Raw genomic sequence first — 26,359 nt, 5'->3', positions numbered from 1 at the left:
CTGCTAGCTATGGCAGCTACTCCGCCTTTGTTATCTTCGCGATTGGCTTCGAATCTCGGAAAGCACGACGCGTCACATAATACCAGTTCTGAAAAGTCGCCTTTGCCTCAGTACAGCAATCTTACGCGGCGAAGCAAGCGCAAACGTACTGCGGTGAAGCATAACAATTTTGAGAAGAGGCGATTGTCACGGGAAACAGTATGTATTCTCATTATCCATGCGTGCACCTCACATCTCCTGTCACAGTACGAGCACAGATATGCCTAATAAGTGTACTGGTAGGCCTTCAGAGCTTTTTTGATGCGCCTACGGCAAGCTTAGCTGTTAAGGGAAGTAAAAGACATGCAATAATTTTTCCCGAATGCCTCATTTATTCGATGTTTTCGCGGCTCCTAGGGAGTCCGAAAAATCTGACGATGACTGCAACTGACCAAGAGGATGCTTCAACTGGTCCGTGGGGTGAACGCGCGGCGGTAGGAGAACGAGATCAGAAAGGACTTACGCATTAAGGAATGAAAGGGAAAGGAAGCGTGCTGGTGCTTCTTTGGGGAAGCTAGAGCTCACAACATATCGGCTGATGCCGAGATGCAGGTGTCCCTCAAAGAACCAAAATAACCTCTTTAAAGCAGCGAAACGTAACACTGAAGCGTTGTTTGCAGGTTGAGAGTACGTCAGGACAGTTGTGTTTAACAGCAGTTGCGAGAGAGTCTCACTTGTGACAAAGTTCGGGTCTCACTTCAATGAGCTTGCTGTCCGTTCATAGAAGGATTCATCTTCGAAACTATTTGTTTCTGTATGCATCTCCTTCACGCAAACAGATCACTACATCGCTGCTGACCACATCATCGCCCACTAGCGCTCAACAGAACCATCGCTGGCGTCACCACTCACTCATCGGTGATTATAATAATAATTTTGCCAACTGCTTTTAAAGTCTGTAGCTTCAGTTCAAATACATCTCCAGCACTATGCTTTCTTAGCCACGTTCAGGGACCAATATCTCTGATGGTGTAATATAAAACATAAATGTTTATGAATCTGCGTTATGACTAACGTAAGACGTACAGCAAGTACTACTGATTTATTAATGGTAACATCCGCCTTAGAAAAGAAAGTTGATGGTTCACTTTATTTGCATGTCAAATACATGTGCAAAGTAAGCTCGCAATTACGAAATTTTAAATAACCACTTACTCATTACTTCCAATAGTTCCTTTACGCAATTCGAGACTTTTCTTGAATCACGAGAAATACCTGTAAATTAACTCTTATTTACTCTCCTTAACAACGGTATTTCTTAGCGTTTGTAAGTATTATGGACGTTATCATAGCGCACGTAAACCTCAGAAACAAAATAACATTCCGAGCATGCGCAGTGAGCATGACGCCATTTCTTTACGTACGTGATGCTTTTACGTCCGGTTGCAAACGCTAAACTAAAACTGTCTTATACATGGGCATCTGCGGAGGGAGTACGCTTATAAAAAAGGGCTCTAAGTATTGTTTTATCGCAACTGTCCCAGAATAAATTATATGACAATCAGCCGCTAAGATGACTCTAACATTACGGCGAGAATCATTTACGTTTAATAATTATATTGTTCATAGTGAAATTCCCGTCTGCTGTCGATGCATGGGCTTCTACAGGAGGGAAACGGACAGCCCCATGTTTGTCCGCTAGAATAAAAGTGTAGTCCTTTGAAGTTTCATTCAGCTAATTAACTAGGAAGTACAGGTACGCTCAACCGCCAATCACAAACGTTTTTTTTTTTTCGTGCACTTCATTCGACTGCGCCTGGGTCAACGCAAATCGTCGCTCGCATCGAGGCTCGGTTTAACGGCCACATGCGTCTAAACGGCGCTCCGTCGCAGCTGAGACGGACGCATTCTAGTCGCCCTCTTCCACCGAGGACACGCCCGTCGTCGACCCGATGGCAAGTGGCTGCTGTCCTTTGTGCTCGAACAGTTTGATCTACAGTGTTACAGTGGCCCCAAAGTGTCCACGATGACGCGTCAACGGCCGTGTATAGATTTGACGCTAGCCAACTACCTAACTGGCGTCCTCGCAGAGCAATTGGCGGTTTATCACAGCGACCACAAGGCCAGCATCACTTGCCTGACAAGATAAAAATAAAATGCAGAGAAAAGAGACAAGAAAACAAACGACTGCGAAGAATTTTATATTTTGCGTAAATGTCATATACATGACAATATATGTAGTTACATACCAACGAAAGCCTGTGCCAACATAATTTATTCTACCATAGCACCTTCGCTGGCCAACCACCTTCACAGGGTGCAATAGCTCCCAATTTTTCGTTTAAGGTCGCGTTTAAATGATGACTACTTTCTTTCACAAATTGTGTACGTTTACTTTTCAACGGTGAGGGCAATACTAAATCCAGTGCTTGTATATATACTCAAGCTTGTCATTTCTGGGAATAAATTCAGCGGATACTTCCAGTCGCTATCAATAATACAATGATTCTTAAAGATGAGTTAAGCTCGATAAACTCTACTGTGCGCTATGTTTTCATCGACTTTTGACATGAATTTGTCGTGACAAACATCGTCCTTGGATCGCTATTGTTGCCTACACAGTCGCTGCATCGTTTATTTGTGACTACTGCTTTGATATCGACTCATAACACATAACAGTAGTGTTTCCGAGCGTACTGGCGAAAGGATCTTTCATCAGTTTCTAATCTTCTGAGGAAACCGTGTCTCATTCCCGCTGCCTGTTTCTTAGTGTTGTAGAACTCGGCTGATATTTAAACAAGCGTCATTAATCTATAGTAGATGATTTAATATCTAGCAAAACAGTCTCAACGCCATATAACGCCATACAACCGTTAAAAAAATTGGTGTCAAACTTATCTTCCTGGTGCCGTCGGAACTCTACGAAGCTTCGATCTTTATGGCAATACGGCTTGGATCGTATAAATAAATGAATCTACGTACATACTCCCTAAAAGGTAGCTACATGCTCTGTAAATGCCTTCAAGCGCTAAAAAAATTGTTTTGCATTGCCATTCATGCATCATTGTCTTACCTTGGTTGTAGTCGCGACCGACGATAAAACAACCAGAACGAAACAGACCGTCGTTATTCTTACAAAATGTCTTGATACTGTGTGCGTTGCTGAGCACAACCACATTGGTAAAATTCAGGGTCAATCTGTGGAAAAAGAAAACCATGCCTGCCGTTCATATTAATACGGCATGAATTTTAAGCATTTCGTTTCTGGGTATGGAACACTGGAAGCCCGGCTAATAGGTTGAATTAAGGTATCTTAGTTTGTCTGGCTTCATAAGGTGCTTTGAGATTACAAACAGTAGGATAAATTTCCCTTTCTATATTGTTTACGCCATGTATTCAAGAAAAACTTGTTTTACATGTTGAAATTATCGAATTCTGCGTCGTTTGCGACATTTATTTAAGTATTCGCTGCCAAAGTCACTGTCTCAACTTGATGACAGGTGGTTCCTCCAGTAACCTGTTTTTATTGTTCGTACCTTGCACTTCCTCGCAAGGTATGAACCCTCTAGTTCTTGCTGCCGAAAATGCAGCTCTTATGGAGGCGAACCTGCAGCTTACGCTGTGATCATGCTGCTGCCATGCACAATCTTGGCTTACAGTCAAAGAGGTTGTTCACGAAAATGTTACCCCACTGGCGTGCTTCGTTCAGTGATAATTGGGATGATAGTGATGAAAGAAACAGCAACAACTGGGAACAGTAGACTGTCTCAAATTTTTTGAAGAGGTAAATTATATCAGTAGAGGGAGAACACATTTTAATAAAAATTCAACCTTCACGACCGTGTTATGCTATTATACATATATATAGCGCGTGACACGATCACTGTGTTTTGAAATGGTACTACATTTTTTTTTATCTTGGTTTACATGCACACATGCAGCAGCAGGCATAAAGCCAACCCTGTTTAGTGCGGTCAACATTGTACTCACGCTCTTTGACCCTTTCATTAACGCATATCGACCCGTCTGCCAGATGTAATATTTACCACGGAACAGGGGGAACCAATACACCATGTTGTTTGTGCAATCTATGAATTTGTTCTTTTGTGTGATAATGATAAGGAACCCTCGTTTGGGCCTAGACGCTGGGACACTCATTTTGCAAAGGTTGCCTCATTTCTCAGGGACAGAGAAGACAACTTTCAATTTAACACGCTGAGCGGCCTTTTTCAGATTCTGCTCGATTCTATGCATGTGTGAGATGAACGCAATTTTCTGTCTATACCGAGTTGCTCCATGTGGATCTGGAAAGGAGCGACACATATTAAAAGGCATGTCCAACTCAAAAAGTGCTTCCCTTGAAAATTCCTTTACTGCGAAAACTCATAAAGCTAACATGCCTTTTAGGCTCAAGTTTTCAGAAAATGGCACCTGGAAAAAAGTGTGTCGCTTTTTCTTACAGGAAACCCTCAATTGTTTAAACGTGGACTATCCGTTTCTTGTAAAAAACTCTGGTGCAGTCCAGCAATATTTCAGCTCACAATGCAATGAAAACCTGTTTGCCTTTTCAGTTGACGTTAAAGACTTTTACTATGATATACCACGTGTTTTACCACTTCACTGCATTGGTGAATGCAGTGATGAATTTGGCCCTTCAGAGTTCCAGGCCCACTCTGGTATCAGTGGCAGTGGCTTCTTTAGAATCACTTTAATTTTATCTACAGTTGAGTTACATCCATAGGGATGGTAAACCTCACCTTCAAAAAGAAGGCATTTGCATGGGATCATGCATCACTCCCATATTAAGTGAATTGTTTTTAGTAAAACTGCACAGATCTGTGTCAGATGCTTTCATCAGCACCAACGTATTAGCTGCTTTTAGATACGTGGATGACATTTTAAATTTTCTTGATAGTGATGTCAGTTCGTACGAGTATAGTGCTTTTTCAGTTACGGACACAGTGCGCAAATGGTTTAAATCACTTCAATGTACCCATGAATTTTCAGAGAATGGTGTAAAAAGGCTAGAAGTTAAGCTATTTATGCACGAAAACGGTTCTCGTTGGATACACTACCTACGCAGCAACAAGCCACTTCTTACATTCAACTCCGCGCACTCTAAACTTATATAACGTGGCATTGCTAGCTCATGTCGCAAAAATTCCTTAAGAAACTACTGCGGACATAAAATGATCGACAGCTTTCGGAGCAGTCTGAACTTCGGCAGGCTATCCATCTCCTGTACAACTCTCTGTTGCCGAAGGCCTGCTGCGCAGCTTTTCATCCATGGTGAGTGAAAATCCTCATGGAGCAACTCGGTATAGACAGAACATTGCGGTAATCCCATACATGCACGGAATCGCGCACAATCTGAAAAAGGTAGCTCAGCGTGTTAACCTCAAAGTTCTCTTCTCTGCGCCTGAAAAATGAGGCAACCTTTGCGAAATGACCATCGCAGCATCTAGGCCCAAACTAGGGTACCTTATCACACACAAGAAGAAATTCATAGATTGCACAAACAACGTGTTGTATCGGATCCCCCTGTCCTGTGGTAAATATTACACCGTACAGATGGCCGATGTATTAATAAAAGGCTGAAAGAGCACAAATGCAATGTTGATGGCGCTAGCATGGTTGGCTTTCTGCCCACTGCTGCATATGGTGATGTAAGCCAAGATAAAAAAATGTATCATCATTGCAGAACACAGTGATCTTGTCACGCGTGAAATAAGCTAACCGGAAAAAAAATTCTATGTTTAAAGGATGGGTACGTGAGCAGCCCCTTTGTCGCGCTAACTGAAAAGGAGGTCGATACCCCGGCCTATCGATGCCACGTTGAATTTTGTATGACTTTGTCGTGGCCTTTCGCTTATGGTTGATGTGCTAGCGTGTGACTATACAACTTGCTGCGCTTTCTGAAAAGAAAAATAAATTGTTGCATGTTAGCGCTCTGTTCGCTCATCTATCCTCTCGGCTGCCCCTGCGATGTTATTCGCACTTTAAAGCACAGAATCGAAATTATGCCAAAATCGTCTAGTTCAAGTAACTCAAGTCTCAGGCACACAAAATGTATGGGAACCAGCGCTGGCAAACAGGCACTACGAAATTTTGTGTCACGGTTTGTGTAACGAAAATAGGCTGACGCCGTCCGGTATGGAGGCCACAAGATTAGCTCGACATTTCGAACTATAACGTATGAGCGCCTGTATTGAGGGTACTAAAGTTTGCGTTAGCTCGATGCTTGCTGTTAAACTCTTTCTATGGCTATTCGCGTTGCAAGAAGAGCGTGCGCTTCTACGGTCCAGAACACCAGTTCCCTGTCATGTCAGAAGCTCGGCGCACAACCCACAAGATGAGTTACGAATTTCTGCAGTACGCATTCTCACAGCAAGTACAGCTGACAATTGCTACCGCCGCTCGCCGTAGGGAGCGCGGTATGGCATTGCTGTTGGCGAGTGAAGTGTCAGCGATGGTTGCCCGTTGCGTGCAGGGTTTCAAAACGTTTTGTCTGTTCCCATTTGTCTGTTCTCACTTGCTAACCACCCCGACTAATTTATATTTAGTTCAGCACGTCTATATCGAAGTACAACGACCAAAAACAAGCCTATGCCGCAGAATGTTAAAAATGAAGCAATACCAAAGAATACCATTGAAAATAGTGGTGTGAGTAACTGTGCGTCTTGCAAGCGCCCGCACTCAGGCACGCAGTATCATTTTGTTAGGTAAAGAAAGAGCACTTTCAACTTAGCCGTGTCACCAAGTGCAGTTATGTTTATCAACACGTGCGCTGTTTGCGAAGGTGAAAGTATCATATGCAGTGCTTGTGGATGGTGTGCTTATGTCTTTGGGTAGCATGTCTTACCGATACACAGGCCCGTACTCCTTGGCCCATTCGGCTGCTTTCGTGCAGTGGAAATAAGGCCAGTTGAGTTCTTCGTGTCCGAAAATAGTGCTCACAGGCGGCATTGGAGGATGCACGGTCCCGATAGGAAGGCTTCGCTCCTTAAACCAGCGTTGTATAACTAGCTTCCACAGAATGCATACAGCAAATGTCACAACAAACCAAACCATAGACATGGTGTAGGTTCCGTTCTTCTTTTGCTACGTACTTGTCTCCTGTAGATAGACGAAACGAAACAAAAATCAGTGGCTAAGGCTGGATTACTGCCTAACCTATTGCTGATTTTAGGTAAACCAACGTAGTGGGCGAATAAAAATGTGGAGAATCAAGACTTGCACCTGCATTGTTATACAGCTTTTAAGATCACCTCCTAATCTAGGCTTCACTGTTTTTAATTTAAGAAGAAGAAGAAGAATTTTATTTATTCACTCAAGAAAATAAAATCACAGTAAAAAGACATACAGAAGGAGGTCCCAAAGCGCAAGGCTGTAGGGGGACCTCCTGTTCTAATTAGAAAGATCAAAACAAGTTAGGTTACAGCAAACGCAGCAAAGTATTAAAGTTGTCTACAAATAATTACACATGACAGCAAAAGAACCGAAACATATGATAGTACAAAGAATGGCGTTCTGAACAAATAAAAGTCACAAAACAATTCAGGTTAATGCAAATACAGCAAAGAGGTAGAATTATTAACATGTATTAATGCAAGAAAACAAGTCAACTCAAAACATGGCATAACACTGTACAGAATTACATCATGTACTGAATTAAAAACAAAACAAAACATGGGAAGTGAAATGTAGCCAATGAGGCAGTGTTCTAACAAAAGCTGACACAAGGAAACAAGTGGACAGATATGATGAAATGTTAGTGAAATGGTGAAATGTGAAATGGTAAAGAGATATAATGGTTTACGCATAATGAAGCAAACAGAACATGTTAAATTACATTACAGCATTCACAAGTTAAGTAAATATAAGAGTAAATGCTTTTTAAAGCTTCCTATCCTAGGAGACAGCTTTATGTCCGTTGGAGAACAGTTCCAGTAAGACATCGCTGTGAACGAAGAAGTAAATTTGCCAAAATTAGTTCTGATTTTGGGTAATAAGAAGTTGTTAGCTAAAGCAAATCGAGTATTATTATGATTAGCAAGTTGTTCAATGAGAAAAATTATTTGGGGAATATTTGAGTGAAAGGAATTATAGACAAGGATTGCCATGTTTATGAAATAGCTATTAAGCCTAGATGCATTGAAAGCCACAAAAATAGCTATAATCGAGTACCAGAGCCTACCTGCTGCACTAAAGTATCAAATAGGGATAATATGTGTCGAGGACGCCATCAACGTATCCACTTGATTGATATGACGAAGCCAATATACACAGGCACCTGTATATTTAGGGCCGTGCCCACACTTTAGCCGAGATAATCCGCAAGCCAGCGGCCACTGACCTCAGACTTTTCAGAATACAAACACTTGTATTCTCAAGGATGAACCAGACACTTTATCTTGTTTGTTTGAAGGAATCAGCAATTAAGCCATAATGAGAGCTGGAACGTGTCAGCCTATGGCAAAATGGGGAACACTGAGTGTTTCTTGGTAGCATTTCTGTCCTAAATATTTCAATATACTAGTCAAGCAGCCCTAACTCTTACAGGAAGACTATATGCCGTTTTATAATATCCTTCGTCATTATGCTTTCCTTGCGCGCGTTCCATTTAACTGAAACTAAGGAAGGAGAATAGTGACAAAGTTAACCCGCTCTAATATTATGACGCTATTGTCCGTAAAGCTAACTGAAGATTTAATTTGACTGAAGTGCAATACTAAGGCTTCTGGATAAGTTCTTAACAAGGTAGCTTGCTAGGGTACATCGGAGAGGTTATTTAGCGCCTAAATGAGATTCTGGGAAATATTTGAACGGTCAAGGCGCAAAGGTACAAAATTGTTGATCTGTGTATCTAAATAAACAATATTTTAATGCAACATTGCGATATTTTTGTTTCAACAATGTGCAATTTAAGAGGTGGTGTTAGCAAAGGTGACTATGGTTTCATTGGATAAGTTCAAGCATTGTAATGTCTAGCAATATCTTCAGGATAACAAAAGTGTTGTCACTATCACATGCCATTATGCAGGGCGTTGTCTGTCGGCCTAACCACGTACACAACCACTTCATTACAATGACTTGCGGGAATCTGCCTAAGTGTGCGGACCTACATAAGTAAACATGAAGGAAGCGAATGTTGAACGACGCGATGTCTGTGGAGGCGTGTATTCCTCACGCACATATTGAAATCGTGATAGCTAAATATCACTGCTGTATATTTACTTTCACAACTTTAGTTTCACTGTCTTTAATTCTTTATTGTTTTCTAGCCTCTTAAGGTAGCGAAAGGACAAATTTCTGGAGGACAAGTATGTGAAAGTACCAGGATATTGAGAAGAAAATTTCCAGACGAATACAAATGGAATGAAGTATATACGGTGCCCGCTTTCAAGCTGACCTGCCGTGATCGCTTAGTGGCTATGGTGTTACGCTGCTAAGCGCGAGGGCGCCGAATCAAATCCCAGCCAGACCGGCCACGTATTGAAGAGGGCGAAGTAGAAAAACAACCATGTACATAAATTTAAGTGGTCGCTAAAGAACCACAGTTTGTCAAAATAATCCCCCTCCCTATGGCGCGCCTCATAATCAAATCGTGGTTTTGGCAAGGTAAAGCTCATAATGTTTTTCACTTTCAAGCTAAGCTTACAGTTACCGTTAAATTTAAAGTAGAAATCGGCAAATTCTACTAATGTCAACCCAGGCGACAAAGAATGGGGCTTGCAAAAGAACTTCAGGAACGACGATTATGAAGGACCGCGAAGCGAGCTGTGAAGTGTGGTAAGAGGACGACACTTACCCCCGTATGCAGAAATGCAACTTAAGTTGTAGGGGGACGACGACGAAGTGTTTCTATCATAGAACGCTTGTACCTTTAGATTGTCTCTACTTCTAACCATACGGAAAACCGCCTGCTTCTTGGCCAATCCCCCATAGTGGGTACGCGCCACTCTCGAGGCCACAAGACAAGACAAGACCTTTGTCTCGCTTTGTTTCTTTCCAAACTTTGGGAGCTGCTGCTCCCGTGTTGTGGCAATGGACGAAGAAGCCCTCGAAGACCTTCCTGGAGCCAAGCCATCACGTGCGGTCGCGTCCAGGAAACGTGGAAATGCGTCAAGTGACACGGACAGCGAGGCAACCGAGTTGTACTCGGACAGCGTCGACTCGTCGGACGACGATTTCACGCTTGTCATGAGCCGAACCACAAAAAGAAGACTACTGCGGAGGTCATCGTCGCCAAGTGTCTCTACCGTGAAGACAACATCACAGCGCTGGCCGCACACTATGCTCTTCATGCCTGTGGACCCAGTGTCAAATCTGCGACTCCTAAACAGGCAAGTCCTTTCTGCGTTTCTTGAGGGAGTCGCGCCAAATGAGATAAAGGACGTGAGAATAAACGCACGGAAGAATGTTCTTGCAGTCGATGTTCTACACCGTAGTGCACTGCAAAGCCTGCGGCACGTAACGGAGATCGACAAAGTACAGGTGCGATCCATGATACCTACTGGCTGCAATGGGACTATCGGCGTCATTTATGATGTCGATATTTCTATACCAACCGACGACTTACCAATATTAATAAAGCCAACTACAGAAGGCACTCTTATCACGCACATCACAAGACTTGGCAACACCCGTTGCCTGAAGCTGTGGTTTGATGGAGACAGCCTTCCCTCACATGTCAAAGTTGGCCACGTCCGCCACCCAGTGCGCCCATACATACCGAAGCCCCTGCAATGCTACAAATGCTGCAAGATGGGACACGTAAAAGGTGTCTGTAGGAATAACCTCGTGTGCCCACGGTGCGCCGAATCTCATTCAGCAGATGCCTGCCGCGCCACTGTGTTAAAGTGCCCTAACTGCCATGGTACTCATGAGGCCTCATCCAATGATTGCCCGCGGGTGAGGCACGAGCGAGCAGTACTCAAACGTATGGTACGGGACCATTCGACACACAAAGAGGCTGCCGCTACTCTCAGGCGACGACGACATCGGCCCCGAAGAGCAGCACGAAGAGATACGTCTACTGAAAGATGTACACCATCTTCCGGCAAAGCGGTTACCGTATCAACGCCGACTTCCACAAAAACAGATACTGCGAAAACGAAAACTGCCGCAGCACGCTCACCTCCTGAAGAGTGGCCTACGCTTCCAAGAGCACAACCTGCCTCTGAGTCACACCAAAGTACGCCGCCCACAATGACCTCACGAACCGCGGATGAGACGACGACTGAGGATCGCCAAGTCATAGTGATGCTGAAGTCACTTATGGACGCCATGCGCATTCTACTGAGCAGCATGAAAACCCCGTCGGCACAGAGCGCACTGCAGGTGCTGGACACCTTGAGTCCGGTGCTTGCGGCTCTAGGGTAAAACCATGGCCCGAGCGATGCCGTCGTTTCAAGAGGAAGTCAAGCATGCATCTGTCTTGCAGTGGAACGCCAGAGGGCTTAAGTCACGCATGTCCGACTTTAGACAGTTTGTTTTTACGCACCAGTTCCCCATTATCGTGATTTGCGAGCCCCACCTGTCAGCTCCCATCAGACTGTCCGGGTATGAGTGCTTTCTGTCCTCTACCCACGGAGAGTGCAGCAAGGTTGTTGTGTTTATACGCCGTGACTTGACTTATGTACATCACCCAGTGCCTCCTGACGAAGCAAATCAATACGTTTGCTTAACAGTGAAAAAGAAAAAGCTCACGTTTACAATTCTTGGAGCCTATTTATCTCCAACAAGCCGTCTAGATTGTGAGCGCCTACGGGGAATTTTGACATCTACTCCAGAGCCGTGGGTGCTCACTGGTGACTTTAACGCCCACCATTACCTATGGGGAAGCTCTAAAGTTAACTCTAGGGGCAGAACATTGGTGTCCTTTGCCTCTGAACGGGAATTCAGCTTGTCAAATGATGGTAGCCCTACTTATCTGCGTGGATCAGCGTATGGCAGCTGCTTGGACCTAACCTTCGTGTCACGGTCGCTTTCGAGAAGAGTGCACTGGTTTTCCGATTTAGAAACACGGGGTAGCGACCACATCACAACCTATTTGAAGATCGAAGGTTTCACTAGTTCCAAGTCTTCCAGAACCGTCCAGTGCACCGATTGGCCTAAATACAAAATAATAATGGAAGACTGTTGTCGTGACGGCGCCTCTTATAACCTACAGGGCGCGATAAAGGATGCCATACAAACAACCACGCATCTGCTTTCGAGGAGTTCTTCCCGCACCGATTTCGACATTGAACTATCCAAACTTCGAGCCATTCGCCGTCGTGCGGAGCGAAGATATAGACGCACGAAGTCAAATCATGATTTGAGATTGGCTAGACGAACACAACAGAAAATACAGCGTCACATGAACAAGCTGGCTTCGCGACAATGGGCATCCTTTTGCGAGTCCCTGGATCCGCGAAAACCATTGTCGCTTATATGGAGGACTGTTCGTGGCCTTCGCACAACCTCTGGTCAGCGCCACCCGTTTAAATCATTGGCACTTTATCTACAATGTAGAGAAATTGACGTCGCTGAATCTTTCTGCAGAAAGATTGCTGGCGAGGCAAATTCCGATGGAACGGGTACGGGAACCCTCGACCACCCACCGTTCTCACGAGATCCCCGCATGGAATACCCTTTTTCTATGGACGAACTAGAAGCTGCGCTGGCTTTGTGCAGGCGTTCTTCAGCGCCAGGACCTGACGGCATTACATACCGTGCCCTGTGTAACCTAGGAGACCAAGCTCGGAAGGCACTCTTGCTCCTGTACAACGACTCCTGGCAGACGGGTACGGTTCCGCAAGAGTGGAAGTCAACTCGCCTCATTCCACTTCTCAAAGCTGGCAAGTCGCCTTTGGACATTTCCTCATATCGTCCGATCGCACTTGCCAGCTGTGTCGGAAAAACAATGGAACGAATGGTATTAACACGTCTGGAATGGTACTTAGAGTACTATGAAATCTATCCACAAGCTATGGCCGGATATAGACGGGGCCGTTCGTCAACAGACAGCGTTGTTGACTTGATAACCTTTGTGCAACACCAAAAGGCCTGTAAGCGTCTATCTGCTGCTCTGTTTCTAGACGTTAAATGAGCTTATGATAATGTCACCCATGAAGCCATCCTTAGCACGTTAGAAGCCGTCGGACTTGGTGGCAAGATGTATATGTGGGTGTCCAGCTACTTACAGAGGAGATCATTCTACATGCACACAGAAAATGGCCCGACGTCCGAGCATTACGGTAGCCGAGGAGTCCCTCAAGGAGGAGTGCTTAGCCCGACTCTCTTCAATCTCACCCTCAGTGGATTAGTTTACAACCTGCCAAGCACCGTACGACTTTCCATCTATGCGGACGACATCTGCATTTGGGCATCAGGTGTGACACGACTTCAGCTTCGTGCTCGGCTTCAGAAGGCAGCCACAAAGACATCTTGCTACCTTCGTCAACAAGGACTTGAACTTTCATGCGGAAAGTGCGCAATGGTGGCATTCACGAGGAAGCCAATGTCTGGTTACGGCGTATCTATTAACGGACAACTTATACCATACAGCAGAAGTCACAGGTTCTTGGGAGTCGTAATTGACAGAGACCTGTCTTGGACTCCGCACGTCAATTACGTGAAAAAGCGGCTGACTGCTATCTGTCACCTGTTCAGGTTCCTTGCAGGAAAAAGTTGGGGAGCATCTATACACGCTATCTTACAGTTGTACATGGCGTTGTTCGTTGGATTCCTGCGCTACAACCTGCCTGCAATATCCAACACCTGCAAGACTAACCTGCGCACGATTCAGGGCATTCAAGCCCAAGCCCTTCAGATATGTCTTGGCTTACCACGCAGTGCATCAACGGCTGAAACCATTGCCCTAGCGCAGGATTACCCGATCACGACGCACATTGCCGTTGAGACAATGCGTATGCATCTCAGGCATTATACTAGGACCCCTTCCCACCACTTGGCGAGCCTCACTGCTGCAAGGCCCTGCTCGACATTTAGCGGCATTGTTAGTGCACATCGTGCGTCGTTTACCTCAGGGTACGCACCTGCGGCCACGCCAGCGTTTCCTCCGTGGTGTTTGAGCCGTCCACAAGTTGAGATAATGATTCCAGGACTGCAGAAGAAGACAGATCTACCGGCCCCTGCTCTAAAACAGCTGAGCTTACTTCTTCTGCATGAAAAGTACAGCAACCACCTGCACATCTATACCGACGGATCGACTACGTCGTGCAGTTCTGGTGGTGCCGTGGTTATACCAACGCGAGGAATGACACTGCGGTTCAAGACATCGCATGTCACGACCTCAACGGCGGCAGAACTAACGGCCCTGCGTCGAGCACTGGAATTCATTGATTCGGAAAGACCCAGAAAATGGGCTGTGTTCTGTGATTCAAAACCGGCATTACAGTGCACGCAGTCAGTTCTCCGACACGGATGTCATGACCAATTGACATACGAAGTAGTGAAACTTCACCATGACGTCCAACAAAAAGGCCACGAAGTCGTTTTTCAGTGGGTACCTGGCCACTGTGGAATTAGTGGCAATGATTCCGCCGATAACGCTGCTCGCACAGCTCATCAAGAAGAGCACAGCGTTCCGATTCCGCTTTCAAGGACTGACGCTGCAAGGCAGCTTCGACACCTGGCACGCAGCCTCACAGTGACCGAGTGGAACTCGCAAAACTTACGACTGACACGACTACATCGACTAAACCCCTCCCTGCAGCTCCGACCTCCACCCGGACTTCCTCGACGTGAAGCTACGCTTCTCTGTCGCCTTTGGTTAGGAGTGGCCTTCACAAAGGCATACTCTACATTAATTGGAGTGACTGACAGTGCAGCATGCGAGGTCTGTGGCACCGAAGAAAACATCAACCACCTGCTGTGCCACTGTCCAAGATATGCCCTAGAGAGACAAGAACTTGCCAAAGCTTTCCAAAAACTGGACAATCGGTCGCTTTCTGTGCAGGTGCTGCTGGAACACCGCCCCCATCGCCCGTCGGCCCATAAAGCGGTGAAGGCACTTTTGTGTTTCTTTAGGACGACGGGTTTGTGCGACCACCTGTGACTATTAAGGCAATTTTTGTAAAACCACACGCGTCAGCGAACTTGCCGCAATTTCCTTCTCTCCTTCCCTCCTCTCTCTCCCTGTGATCTTTGCTTTCCCCTTTCCCATTCCCCCGGTGTAGGGTAGCCAACCGGACGTTATTCTGGTTAACCTCCCTGCCTTCTTCTTTTCTCTTTCCTCCTCCTCCTCCTAAGTTGAAGCCCATGCTTGACTTGATCCGAGTGACGCCTATCGGGAACGCGCCGAAGGAAACGCAGTGACCGTCTTTGGGCACGTTAACGCCAGGCGTCATCTAAATCAAGTCAAGCATGTGCTTCGACTTAAGTTGCATTTCTGCATACGGGGGTTAGAAACGTGTGCACGGAGTTCGCGGCCGACAAGGGAAATGCGCCAGCTTTTGGTGCTTGAGTTCGGCCTGTGGGGCCGAAGAGCGTGGGAGTGCACCTGGTTGGTGCGTGTGCCGCAAGACATCAGTTGCAGCGATACGGCGGACTAACTGATAGAACGACGCAACACGGCGAGCTTTGGACGGGAGCCGATCGAATGCTGGGCGACGTCCAGATATCCCGGTCCTGTGCTGCGAATTGGGCCTCGCCCCGGCTTCTACCATCGCCGCGGCTTCTGCTAAGCAGGGCTCCGTCCCAGTTCTCACCCTCGCTGATGTGCTGCCAAGCTCGGGCCCCGACCCAGAGTCACCGCTTCAGAGCCTGGGCTAAGTCCTAGCGCCGCGTGCCCTGAACCTGATCCTGGGCGCAGCTGTCCAGCTTGAACCAGGCTACAAGCCGGAGCAGTGCTTCTGAGTCCGGGCCAGCTCCTTGGCCATTCGTGCATCGCAAGGCGAGAACCCACGGGGTTCACCGCCGTCGGGATCCAAGATCACCAAGCCATTGCGACGACACCACAGCTCCTAAGCCGGAACTGTGAGTGTGTCAATGTGGTGGTTGCTGCGTAGAACGAGAGCTTATGTTGATTGTTAAGTGTCCCCCGTGTTAGGTTCACGTGCCGTGTTTTCGGTATAAAACTATCTTGTGTGTCTAGGTGCTTCCTTCGTACATCTGGCTGATCTGCGCTCACATTCAAGTGCCACAGAAGCCAATTGATAAGTGTCGTTAAAACGCCGGAATATGGCAGTGCAGACTCGAAAGATAATGGGTGGCACTCATGTCCTACGATTGGATCAGGGTAACTAGTCTCGTCTGATCGGGGAGAAGACTGCCATTGGTATGTTTCTGTATTGGGGTAATTTATTACACTAAAAAACGCTGTCAAAAACGGCATGGGGTGCGATTAACTTAGGAAACTTACAGACTATCATGCAATGAGCTCTCGCAAAAGAGAGGTGATTGAGCCTAATGGAAGGCGCATTAATCGGACAATGGAAATGTAACAGGCTATTGGTGATTAATACTAGGTCTGACTGAACTACTGTGTGTAAATTACATCACGTTTATTTGCCCTACAACTCCTTCCCCGTCGAATAGCTCGTCGCATGCCACAGCCACAACAGTGCACTCTCGAGGCGGGATGACACCGTCATCGCTCAGGCGGAATGAATTGCGCCGTGGTTCTAAACAATCAACTCAATCAGGATTATGGCAAAATGTTACTTAACCATCTTGGATTTTGATGACCGCATCATATTCTCTCAGAAAGTGCACTCCGATAAAAGTATTTACAGCACACGGACAGAATAACGAAAGTGGCGAAGAAAGATGCACCTCCTATGTTGAATCGCGCCGGACATCGTCCGGCAGGCATCAGTAACTGATCGCCTGCAGTCCTTACATGGGGCCTTTCCCGCGGTGTTTTTACTTTCGTGAGACACATTGGGAGGCCTTGAGTTGTTATGCAGAAGTCTAAGAGCGGAGAGGGCGAAATGGTACGTATTGATGCCAGCAGTGGCGGCAAATGTGGCCGACACCACCACAGTTGAAGCAGAGTGGGCGCCGATCTGCAATCCGCAATATGTTTGCTTTCCGAAACTGCGAACATCTCAGAGGCTCTTCCTGGGGTGAGCAACGTGTGGTTGTCGATGGCTAGCGATACGGCGGTATCGACGTAACAGATGGTGGACGTTGGGAAGCGGCGGTGTAATTCATGGAATGCGGCTCGGGGCTAAGGTCCGGAGACGAGAGCGCTCGCTTGATTTTGTCACGTATGACTGCTGCGACAGACGCCACTTGCGGTTCCAATGGCGGAGTCGCGAGCTTCTGAATTTCTTCGCGAGCAATTTTTCTAGTCGGATCACGCATAAAGCTATGAGTTTCAGCTGCTATGGGGGCGGCATTGACCTATGATGCTATGGGACAAGCGATCGTACTACCTTCATCGTTAATCAAGTGCTCGCTCAATAGCAGTAGCTTCAAAAGAGTAAACATTTTGGCTGGTTGGTTGGTTCATGATTACGAGCAATAAAAACAGCGCTAAACGACGGGACGAGTGAAGGGACAGCGCCGTTGTCTGTGTCCCTTCACTCGTCCCATCGTTTAGCGCTGTTTTTATTGCTCGTAAGCAGTAGCTTCCTTGATAAAATCAGCCACGTTACTTGGTGGATTGCGCAGGAATGCGGCGAACTACTGCTTCTTCACGCCGTGCATGAGGTAGCACAACTTATCTTTAATGTCTGGGTGTGTTCTACGACACAGACGGGTCATGTCCTCGGCCAACATTGCGATGGTTTAGTGGGGTTTCTGAACCAGTAACTCAATCAGATGCTGGGCACGCTGGCATCAGTCGACACCCGCAAGAGTGTCAAGGAGCTGCTGGTGGAAGTTACTCACGTCGATAGACTAGCTTCTCAGTTTTCATACCACTTACGAGCGATATCGCCAAGCGCAAAGGAGACGTTGCTGAGCGTCTGCATAGAACTACACTTACTCATCTTAGCGATGCCCTGAAACTAGTCTCCGACGCCTTCAAGGGCGCCACCGTGAAAGCGATCCGGAATCCATGGAAGAAGAAGGGTTACCTGCGGCGGGCTGGACAAACGGACGCTTTCGGGGTTCTGTGGCGGGCTGGCGTTGGCCATGGGCGGTGATGGGTAGCGCCTGGACGAAGGTTTCTCTATGGGGGTGAGCTCCAGAGTAAGGCGTAGCAATCGACGACTGAAACGATGCACAGGCCTTGGAATGGGCGGCAGTGTGTCAGGGCTGGATGAACGGCGCCATGGAGGGGTTCGGAGCATCGGATAGTCGTGCCCCGCACCCCCACCAGTGTCGCGGTGCAATGCAACACTGGTGGATGTAGAGGAGGACACGTATAACAGAAACAGCTCGCTTTAGTAGTCAAACGTAGAAATGTCTTCTGCGTCTTCCAATCTCCACTAGGCCGACGCACGGAACAAAGCCTACTAAAGCTCATATCGTTGTCTTTCTAGTTGACATAGAAGATACGCGGCAGTATTAATATGCACTCGACTGCACTGTTCAATCCACTTGGGCTATAAAAAACATGAATAAATAATTGTATTTCGACCTTTAAATAGCCGTGAAGTTATTTTTGTGGGCTTATTAGCCGTCAAAATCTCTAAACACCATCGATGTAGTTTTTGCCTGTGTGATGTCTGGAGGCATCGAGGGCACATTTAGTTCACGGTGTTCATTGTTTTTTTTTTCAAATGTGCTTATTAAAGTGGCGAACATATTTCTTAATATGCAACTGCGCACCAATTTTTTTGTGGCAATGCAAGTAAGTTCTGAGAAACTCCGGAAGGCGCGGTAGGATTGATGAACGGAAGATAGTTACCCACCTGAGAAGCTAGCCAAGCGAAGCAGCAAACTCAATACGCTTGTGCTGTCTGTTTCTTCAACTTCTTTGTTTATTTTAAACCATGGAACTTTCTGAGAAACGGGTAATGAGTTTCATTGGTGCCTTTGCGCTATTCTGTGGATGATGACAATTTTGATGTTCATGTGGTAAGCCTTGTATTATGTCACTGTTACGGCGGCATTACCAGCGATAATATCCTATACCTCACAGTCCTGAAAATTCACTTAGTCTTCTGAAAGCCTCGAAATATAAATGTTTGTGTTTAAATACGCTCCCAACATTACAGAAAGAAATTTTGGACTAGTATAAATAATACTTAAGCATAGTCGTGATAACACATTGCGTTCGCCACCATTGCCACGCCAGTTTGATCCTGGTGACACTCGGCCCCGCCTCCCTCGACGAACTCCGGGCAAGGGAGGACCTGGAACTCCGTGCCACTCGCATGCTGGCTGAGTGGCTCAGTCAACGGGCCACCTCCGTCGATCTGCCTGTGGTCCCCCCCCCCTCCAACCTGCGGATACCCAAAGAGACGCCACGAAGCCGGCAGCCCCCGAGGTAGCCTCGGTGCCCCCCGAGTACGGTTGCCCAGCACACGAGGAGCCCCATGCTTAAATCCCGCTGCCTCCCTCTGACGACGAGGACATGGACCTGTCCAGTTCGAAGCAGAGAGCGACGACGAGGAGGCGACCGGGCGTCGCATGCAGCCGTCGAGCGCTGCCCCCAGCTCGGAGCAGCACGCGGCAGCCAGCGACCACGTGGAACAAACCCTTCCGGAAAGGGTGACAGCCACCTCCTTCGCGCCTCCTCCGAGCGAGGACGGGCCTGGCATCATCCACGACGTGCCGTCTGCTCCCGATGGTGGTGCGCCCCCCGCAGCGTCGTATGCCAGCTATCCGGCTGCACACGAAAACGCTACCAACGCGATGGAGCTGGAGGAGGATACAACCGCTGTTGCATCACCGCAGGGCCCCGTGCACCCCAAGGCGCGGTTCCTGAAGGAGTCGCAACGCCAGACTGCTCCGCGGCCAAAGCCAAAAGGGAAGAAGAAGCAGCAGAAGCAGATAAAAGAGCCTGCCGATGTCTCGCTTTCCTCTTCCGCGGCAACGGACGACTCGCGGCGCCAACCTGCTAACCCGGTCAGCCTTAGCGTGCCTGCAGCGGCAGTACAGAGGCGGACACCACCTGCCCAAGATTTAACGTCAGACGGCTTCACTCCGGTGCATTTGTAGGGGGACAGGCGGCGTGCGAAGGCCCTGGAGAATGCTGCGCTCCCGGTGGACCCTGCGGTCGTCGGTACGGTGTTCTTCCGTCCCTCGGCGCCCGGCAGAGCCTTCCGAGGAGCACCGCGCCTCGCACTTGCCGCGGCCCTCTCTTTGCAGCCCGGTGTAACAGCGGTTCGCGTCAACAACAGGCGCAACATCGTGGCCGCCGGCACCACCACCCAGGAGTGCCTGCAGGAGTTGCTCAAGCTCACCGAGCTACACGCGAACCCTGTGATTGCCCGACCGCCGGCCGAGCGCGGCAAGAGCGGGCTGCCTCCAGACACGGAACTACTGGGGGCCATTGAGTCCAGCATCCCTATGCTGTCGGCAACGATGGACGGGAGCACCGTCACCATCCCTTTCGCTGGACCGGTCCCTTCGGAGCACGTACGCCTCTTCAAGCTCGGCTTCAGGGTGAGGCCAGCCAGGCCCCACCCATTACAGTGTCGACAGTGCGGCCGTTTCGGGCACGTCCTGGAGTCCTCTCAGTGGCCGACCGACTGCATCTCCTGTGGCAAACGCTACGCGGCGAACGTCTCCTGCCAGACCGTACGCTGCAGGAACTGCGGGGGCTCGCACAGGGTGGACACTCCTGCTTGCCCCGAATGGCAGGAAGAACGCAAGGTGGCCACAATCATGGCTTCCTCTACCTCGCCATTCTCGAGGCGCGCTATCAGGGCCGCAGTCCGCGAGGAGCAGAGGCCGAAGCAATCCTGACCTTCGGCGCGGTCCTATGTCAGCGTTATGAAGGGCACCAGCCCGCCACCCAGGCCATCGGTACCAGCCCCTGGTGCCTCCCGCCGCCAGGAGACACAGAACACTGCCGGGCCTCCTGCCCAGCCTACCGTAGATCAGCTGGTATCGAACCTGCTGCTCATCACGGAAGCAGTCAGCACCATGCTGCCTGCTGACCACCCGCTGCGACTCATCTGCCTGCAGGCAGTGGCTTGCCATCAGCCAGCCGACTACCATGTCTGATCAGCCAAGAGCAAGGAAGTATCGCCACCGCCCGAGTATTCTCCAGTGGAACACTAACTCTCTGCGGCGGCGACACGCAGACCTTTCCCTGCATCTCCTGCAGAGCGACTCCGACGTATTTGCTCTGCAGGAGGTGCACGCGATTGCCGAGGACCTGCGACTCCCGGGATACACCAGTTACTCAGGCGCCACCACCTGCACGAGACGCGGCTGCACGGACGCACCGTGCCTGGACGACGCCCACCAGCCCGACAAGCCACGGACAGCCATCTACGTTCGGTGTAACCTGGCGCCCGCTGTGGTTCCAGTGGCCGACGTCGTAGGAGGCCCCCTGGAATGTCGTGTTGTCATGGTGCGTCTCGGCACCCAAGACACGACCATGGCGAGCATATGCATATGACTAGGAAATACATGGAACTCCTCCATCCTTGACCAGCTGGCTCTAGGCCTCGAGAGGCAGGAAGTCCATTTTGCGACTTCAACGCCAACCACAGGCTGGGGAAGTCGCCCCTGCTCCAGCCGAGGCCGAAGCCTCCACGACACCATCAGCAGAGCCGGGCTGGTAATCCTGAACAGCGGAGCAGCCACCTATGTCCGCCGAGGGGTGAACTCAGCCATCGATCTCTCGCTCACCGCAGAACAGTGCTCCTATTCCTGCGACACAACTCCGGACATTTGGGGTTCGGACCACTTCCCCATTGTGATCACCTCTGTATACGAAGGAAGCCAAAGACCAGAACTTTCCACGTCATAGACTGGCCTCTGTTTAGGAAGCACTGTAGTGAGGTGGCCCATCGTTGTGACTTTCTCGACGCCATCGCGGAGTGCACCCAGGTGGCTACCGTTCAGTGCTCTGCCCCACCGGACTCCCCTGCCCCGGATCTCCGCCTACTCAATCTCCGTGCCTCCAGGCGCCGCATGGAGCGCAGGCCAATTCGGACAGGGAAGTCAGAGCACTGGACTGAATACAGACGAGTGGACGCCTGCTGTAGAAGAGAGGCCCGGCGCAGCAGGAATCTGAGCTGTGTGAGCCTGTGCTCCAGCGTCAAGGACCGTTCAAGGGGACCGCTACCCTGGCGACTACTCAAGTCACTCACCGGCAAGAGGACGAGCCGTCAATCCGTCCGCGCTGTGGCCACGTCACTAGAAATCAGCGAAAAGGCCCTCGCGGAACTTCTGGCGCACGTGTTCGCCCCTTCCGAGCCAGAGTGCAGCCATCTTACCGGTCGGACACCCCCCAGGCCAGCTGCCCATCTGTCTACACATCTGTCTACACAGAGGCAGGTGCCTGACCCCTGCTATTACTCTTCCTGCAACCGGGGCTACGACACATTGATCGCCTACACCATGCTGCAGATGGTCAAGCACTCCTGGTGCGCCTATGCCCCCGGCAAGCATCACACATGAGACGGCTGTGTGGCCTCTATGAAGAAGTCATAGGGGACACGCCTGCAAACGCTGTACAGCCTCACCCACCACATCGACCACCAATCGCTATCTCGATGGAGCTGCCAGGTGTCTCGCAGAACCGTTCCTCTACATATGCCCTACATCAGACAGCAGCCTCTCTCCCACACGAGACACTTGGGGACCACCTTCACATCTTCATCGATGTATCCGTGATCCCGGAGACGGGCTCATCCACAGCAGCCTGTGTTGCAACGGCCCTACAAAAGAGCAAGCTGTGCCATCTCCCGGGACATGCAAGCTCTACCGCAGCAGAGCTAGCAGGTCTCTACCTTGCTGTGGACCTACTGGCAGAGGAGCTAGCAGCGACCTCGGCAGCCATCTTCTGCGACTCCAAGGCGGCGCTGCTGTGCCTGCAGAACCCTGACAGGCTAGCCTTGGGGTTGCGCTGCTCTCTTCAAGACTGACGGCCCTTCAGGACGCAGGATGCTGACTATACCTGTATAGGCTAGTGGCGCACGTGGAGATCACGGGAAATGAAGGGGCGGACCCTCTTGCAAAGAGGGCCCACCTCTCAAGCGTCCCCCTCAACCCTGCTGTAACGGCCGCAGACTACTCAAGACACAGGCTGCGCCGGCACATCATCACCTGCCACCCGGACAAACGGGTATCCACGGGCCGGCCTCCACGGTCTCTTCCACAGCACGGCCTCGTTGCCACTCCGTCTGTGACTGGGCTGCTACTGGACGACAGCCCACCGGCACCGCCTTGGGAAATCCACCTCTCCAGCCTGTGCCTCCTGCGGTGAACCAGACTCTGGAAAACCTCCTGGTGGCCTGCCCTGCTCACCTGCAGCACCGCGGCCGACTTCTGCAGGAGTTCCACCGCCTGGGGCTCCCATGTTCACGACAGGAAGATATCCTCTTCCCCTGTCGTAATCACCCCCCCACCTCGGGCTTCCTGATCCGCCACTACTTCGCTTCTGCTGGGCCACCTCCTACACGGTCTGCCTCCAGCCTACTCCTCCGGTCGAACCCACTGGGCCCTCCTGGCCGGGCTGCTCTGACGCTGCTAGGACGACCCTCTACCTTTCTCCCTCCTACCCTCTCTTCCTTTTAATCCCATCTCCACCACCCTGCTGGCGCATAGCCGTGTTCCCGCATGAGTTGCAGTACATAGTGCTAGCCTTTCCTCCTTCACCACAAGAACCACTTCGCTCCATACGGGGGCCCATCCCGAAGATATTGCAATGCCGGGCCAATCCGCGGCGCAGCTGAAGCAGGTGTTAAACACTCCCAATACGTGGGCCCATCCCGCAGATATTGCAATGCCGGACCGACCCGCGGTGGAGGTGAAGCAGACGTTAAGCGCTCCCCATACGTGGGCCAATCCTTTAGATCGTGCAATGCCGGGCCGACCCGCGGTGGAGGTGCAGTTCGCCATTGAAGCCCACATACACAGCTTCACTGGTCACCCTTCTCCACAGAGTGGAAGGGCAGTGAGTTTTTTTACCCAAACATTTCGACTGACACTGACCATGAAGCATTGCAATCAGACCTGAACGCATTGAATACATCGTGTTCAAACTGGCGAATTACCCCAAAGTTTACTAAAGCTATCTGCCCCTCATTTACACGCTCCTTGTCCCGTATTTCAACGTCATTCTCTCTTGATAGCAATATTGTTGAGCTTGCTACCACGTATAGATACCTAGGAATCAATTTGCAATCGGATCTAACATGGCGTCGTCACATCAACTTTGCTCTTGCATCCGTTAACCGCACATTTCGAATAATGAAATACGGATAAATGACCTGCCTCCACACCTAAAAAAACTCACGTACACCACAATAATCATACCTAAAATTGAATATGCATATGTTATCTGGTACCTTTGCTATCCGTCCTATTTCGTGATATATGGTATCCGAGCCAGGACTACATCGTGCGAGTCTTGAATCCTTGCAAAGCCATGCTACTCATTTTATGTTTTCAAGCTATTGCCCCTATACTAGCGCTACATTTTAAAAAATCGGGCCGAGTTGGTTCCAGTATAACTACGACGGAAACACGCGTGCCTATAGCTTTTTTTTACTGTATCATTACGAGTGTTTGCGTGATGACTTCTTTCAGTCGCCCTCTGTCATTTTCCCTCACCAAGATCACCCTCTCAATGTGAAACGCCCAGTATGTGACTCAGCTCTTTAGGCGCAACAATTTATACCCAGTACCATACTTGTCAGGAATAACCTATCGTCAGACATTGCTGCTGTAGTTCACCACGATAAATTTCAACAAATGCTGCGTTCATATATCATAATGTGACGTCTCTGTGCAACATGGAAATGTACTTTCGCTTTTTCTTTCGATTAGTGACTGTATGTATTGTGTTCCTGTGGTGCCGTCTCTATCTATCCAATTTTGTTCTCAAGTTTATCAATTTTAAAATTTCTTCTAATTTTGCGGTAACTTGGTTTTATCCGAACTTTGATTTTGCTACACATAGCCTTGTCCGCATAATTTCTCGCCTATTTTGACGCGCTTGTAGACTTTTTGTCACTAATTGTTATGGCTGTATTTTCGTGTGCCACCGCCTCTTTTCAGAGGCCCTCTTCCGGAGGGCCCTTAGCGGTACTTCGAATATATAAATACATAAAGAAATAACTTTCAATTACGAAAAAGAATTAGGTACCAATGAGAACTTTATATAGAGGAGACGCTCTATCATGAAAAGATGTGAACGTCTTGTTAGGACTACATGCACCGGTATTTACTTCGTTGAGGGTTTTCTGATGCCAATAAGAGCACGACATAACTGCACTGGTACCGAGCAACTAGTCACTCTTCTCGTAAGACTTCATAGTGCACCTACTAAATTACATTTGTTTTACATTATTTTCAGCACTAAAGTACCCTGTGAGATTGTATATGATTAGCATTGGATTATGTTTGGATTCTGCGTCATGTTACAGGCTTTATTTCTTCATAAGTAAGTTGCGTCTTCCTCTGGAGAGACTATGGCTGAAAAGGGTGTGCGGAATGTTGGAGTATATCTTGAAAAGGTAATGGCCCGGAGCTCGTTACTCTCTTCACTCGGTGAGTTCGCAATAAGTAGACTGACTAACTGTTTATTGATTGAGTATTGAGTATTTATGGTCTGAAATAGTTTGAACTGTATGGTACGACTATACGGTAAATGATCTTGCGCGGGCATCTGCAAATGCTTCTTTACTCTCATGGTCTCTCCCCCAAAACGCACATGTAAGACTTTGCTCCAGAAAAGCATAGGATTGCATGGTGTAAGCATGCCCCTTCATGAACTTCAACTTTACTTGCATTATCACAGGTGAAAAAAACAAACGGAATACAGCTTACATTATTAAGAAACAAATGCCAATTTAATAGTTTAGAGAACCGAAACATTTGTTAGGAGTGACAGAATTTTGTGAACTTACAGAAGCTGCGAGATGTTGGTACAGCGTTGAGTGTATAAACTGATCGAGAGAAGGTCTCTCAAGTGAATTGCTCTGGAATGAACAGAGAAAATGTAGCGGCACGTGGCGAATAACAGCACTAAAAATGGGCTGCTTTCATCCAAATTCCTTTTTTTCCGGTTCCGAGTCGACAACTCGCGCCTAGTAATACCAACCAAACCAACTGCAGATGTATCACATCCTATTTCTTTTTATATTCGCTAACTGGCAGACATCCGTTGAAAGCATTTTTTCCCTTGGCGAATTGTTCATCGCATCCGGCAAACACCACTACTCTTTGCCATACCGACGGCCCATGCGTTGTTGCTTAATTTTGCTTAGGCTTTTTTATTTCATTGAAATTGCGATAAAATATAACTGTCAAAGTTTTTGTGATAAAATATAATCAGAGGAAGTTGGCG

At 48.5% G+C, this 26,359-nt stretch overlaps 1 protein-coding gene across 3 annotated transcripts in view; it reads right to left on the bottom strand.

Moving 5' to 3' along the window:
- LOC135916847 (cytochrome P450 2J4-like) overlaps positions 1-25,983 on the bottom strand; it is a 62,312-nt gene extending 36,329 nt beyond the window's left edge. For 2 of the 3 annotated variants that reach the window (XM_070521392.1, XM_070521394.1), the window contains exons 1-4: positions 25,920-25,971; positions 18,015-18,279; positions 6,842-7,095; positions 3,053-3,177 (exon numbers count right to left, since the gene is read on the bottom strand). In XM_070521392.1, coding sequence (XP_070377493.1) covers positions 3,053-3,177; positions 6,842-7,056 — 340 coding nt within the window. In that variant the 5' untranslated portion in view covers positions 7,057-7,095; positions 18,015-18,279; positions 25,920-25,971. Of the gene's footprint in view, positions 1-3,052; positions 3,178-6,841; positions 7,096-18,014; positions 18,280-25,919 lie in introns of all 3 variants that reach the window. The other variant, XM_070521393.1, reaches the window with a different exon arrangement.
- Positions 25,984-26,359: the final 376 nt, after the last annotated feature.

This window comes from Dermacentor albipictus, chromosome 7 (genome assembly GCF_038994185.2).
Source record: "Dermacentor albipictus isolate Rhodes 1998 colony chromosome 7, USDA_Dalb.pri_finalv2, whole genome shotgun sequence".
Taxonomy (NCBI): domain Eukaryota; kingdom Metazoa; phylum Arthropoda; class Arachnida; order Ixodida; family Ixodidae; genus Dermacentor; species Dermacentor albipictus.
The sequence above is the reverse complement of the archived record's forward strand: the minus strand, read 5'-3'. Positions and strand labels throughout refer to the sequence as shown.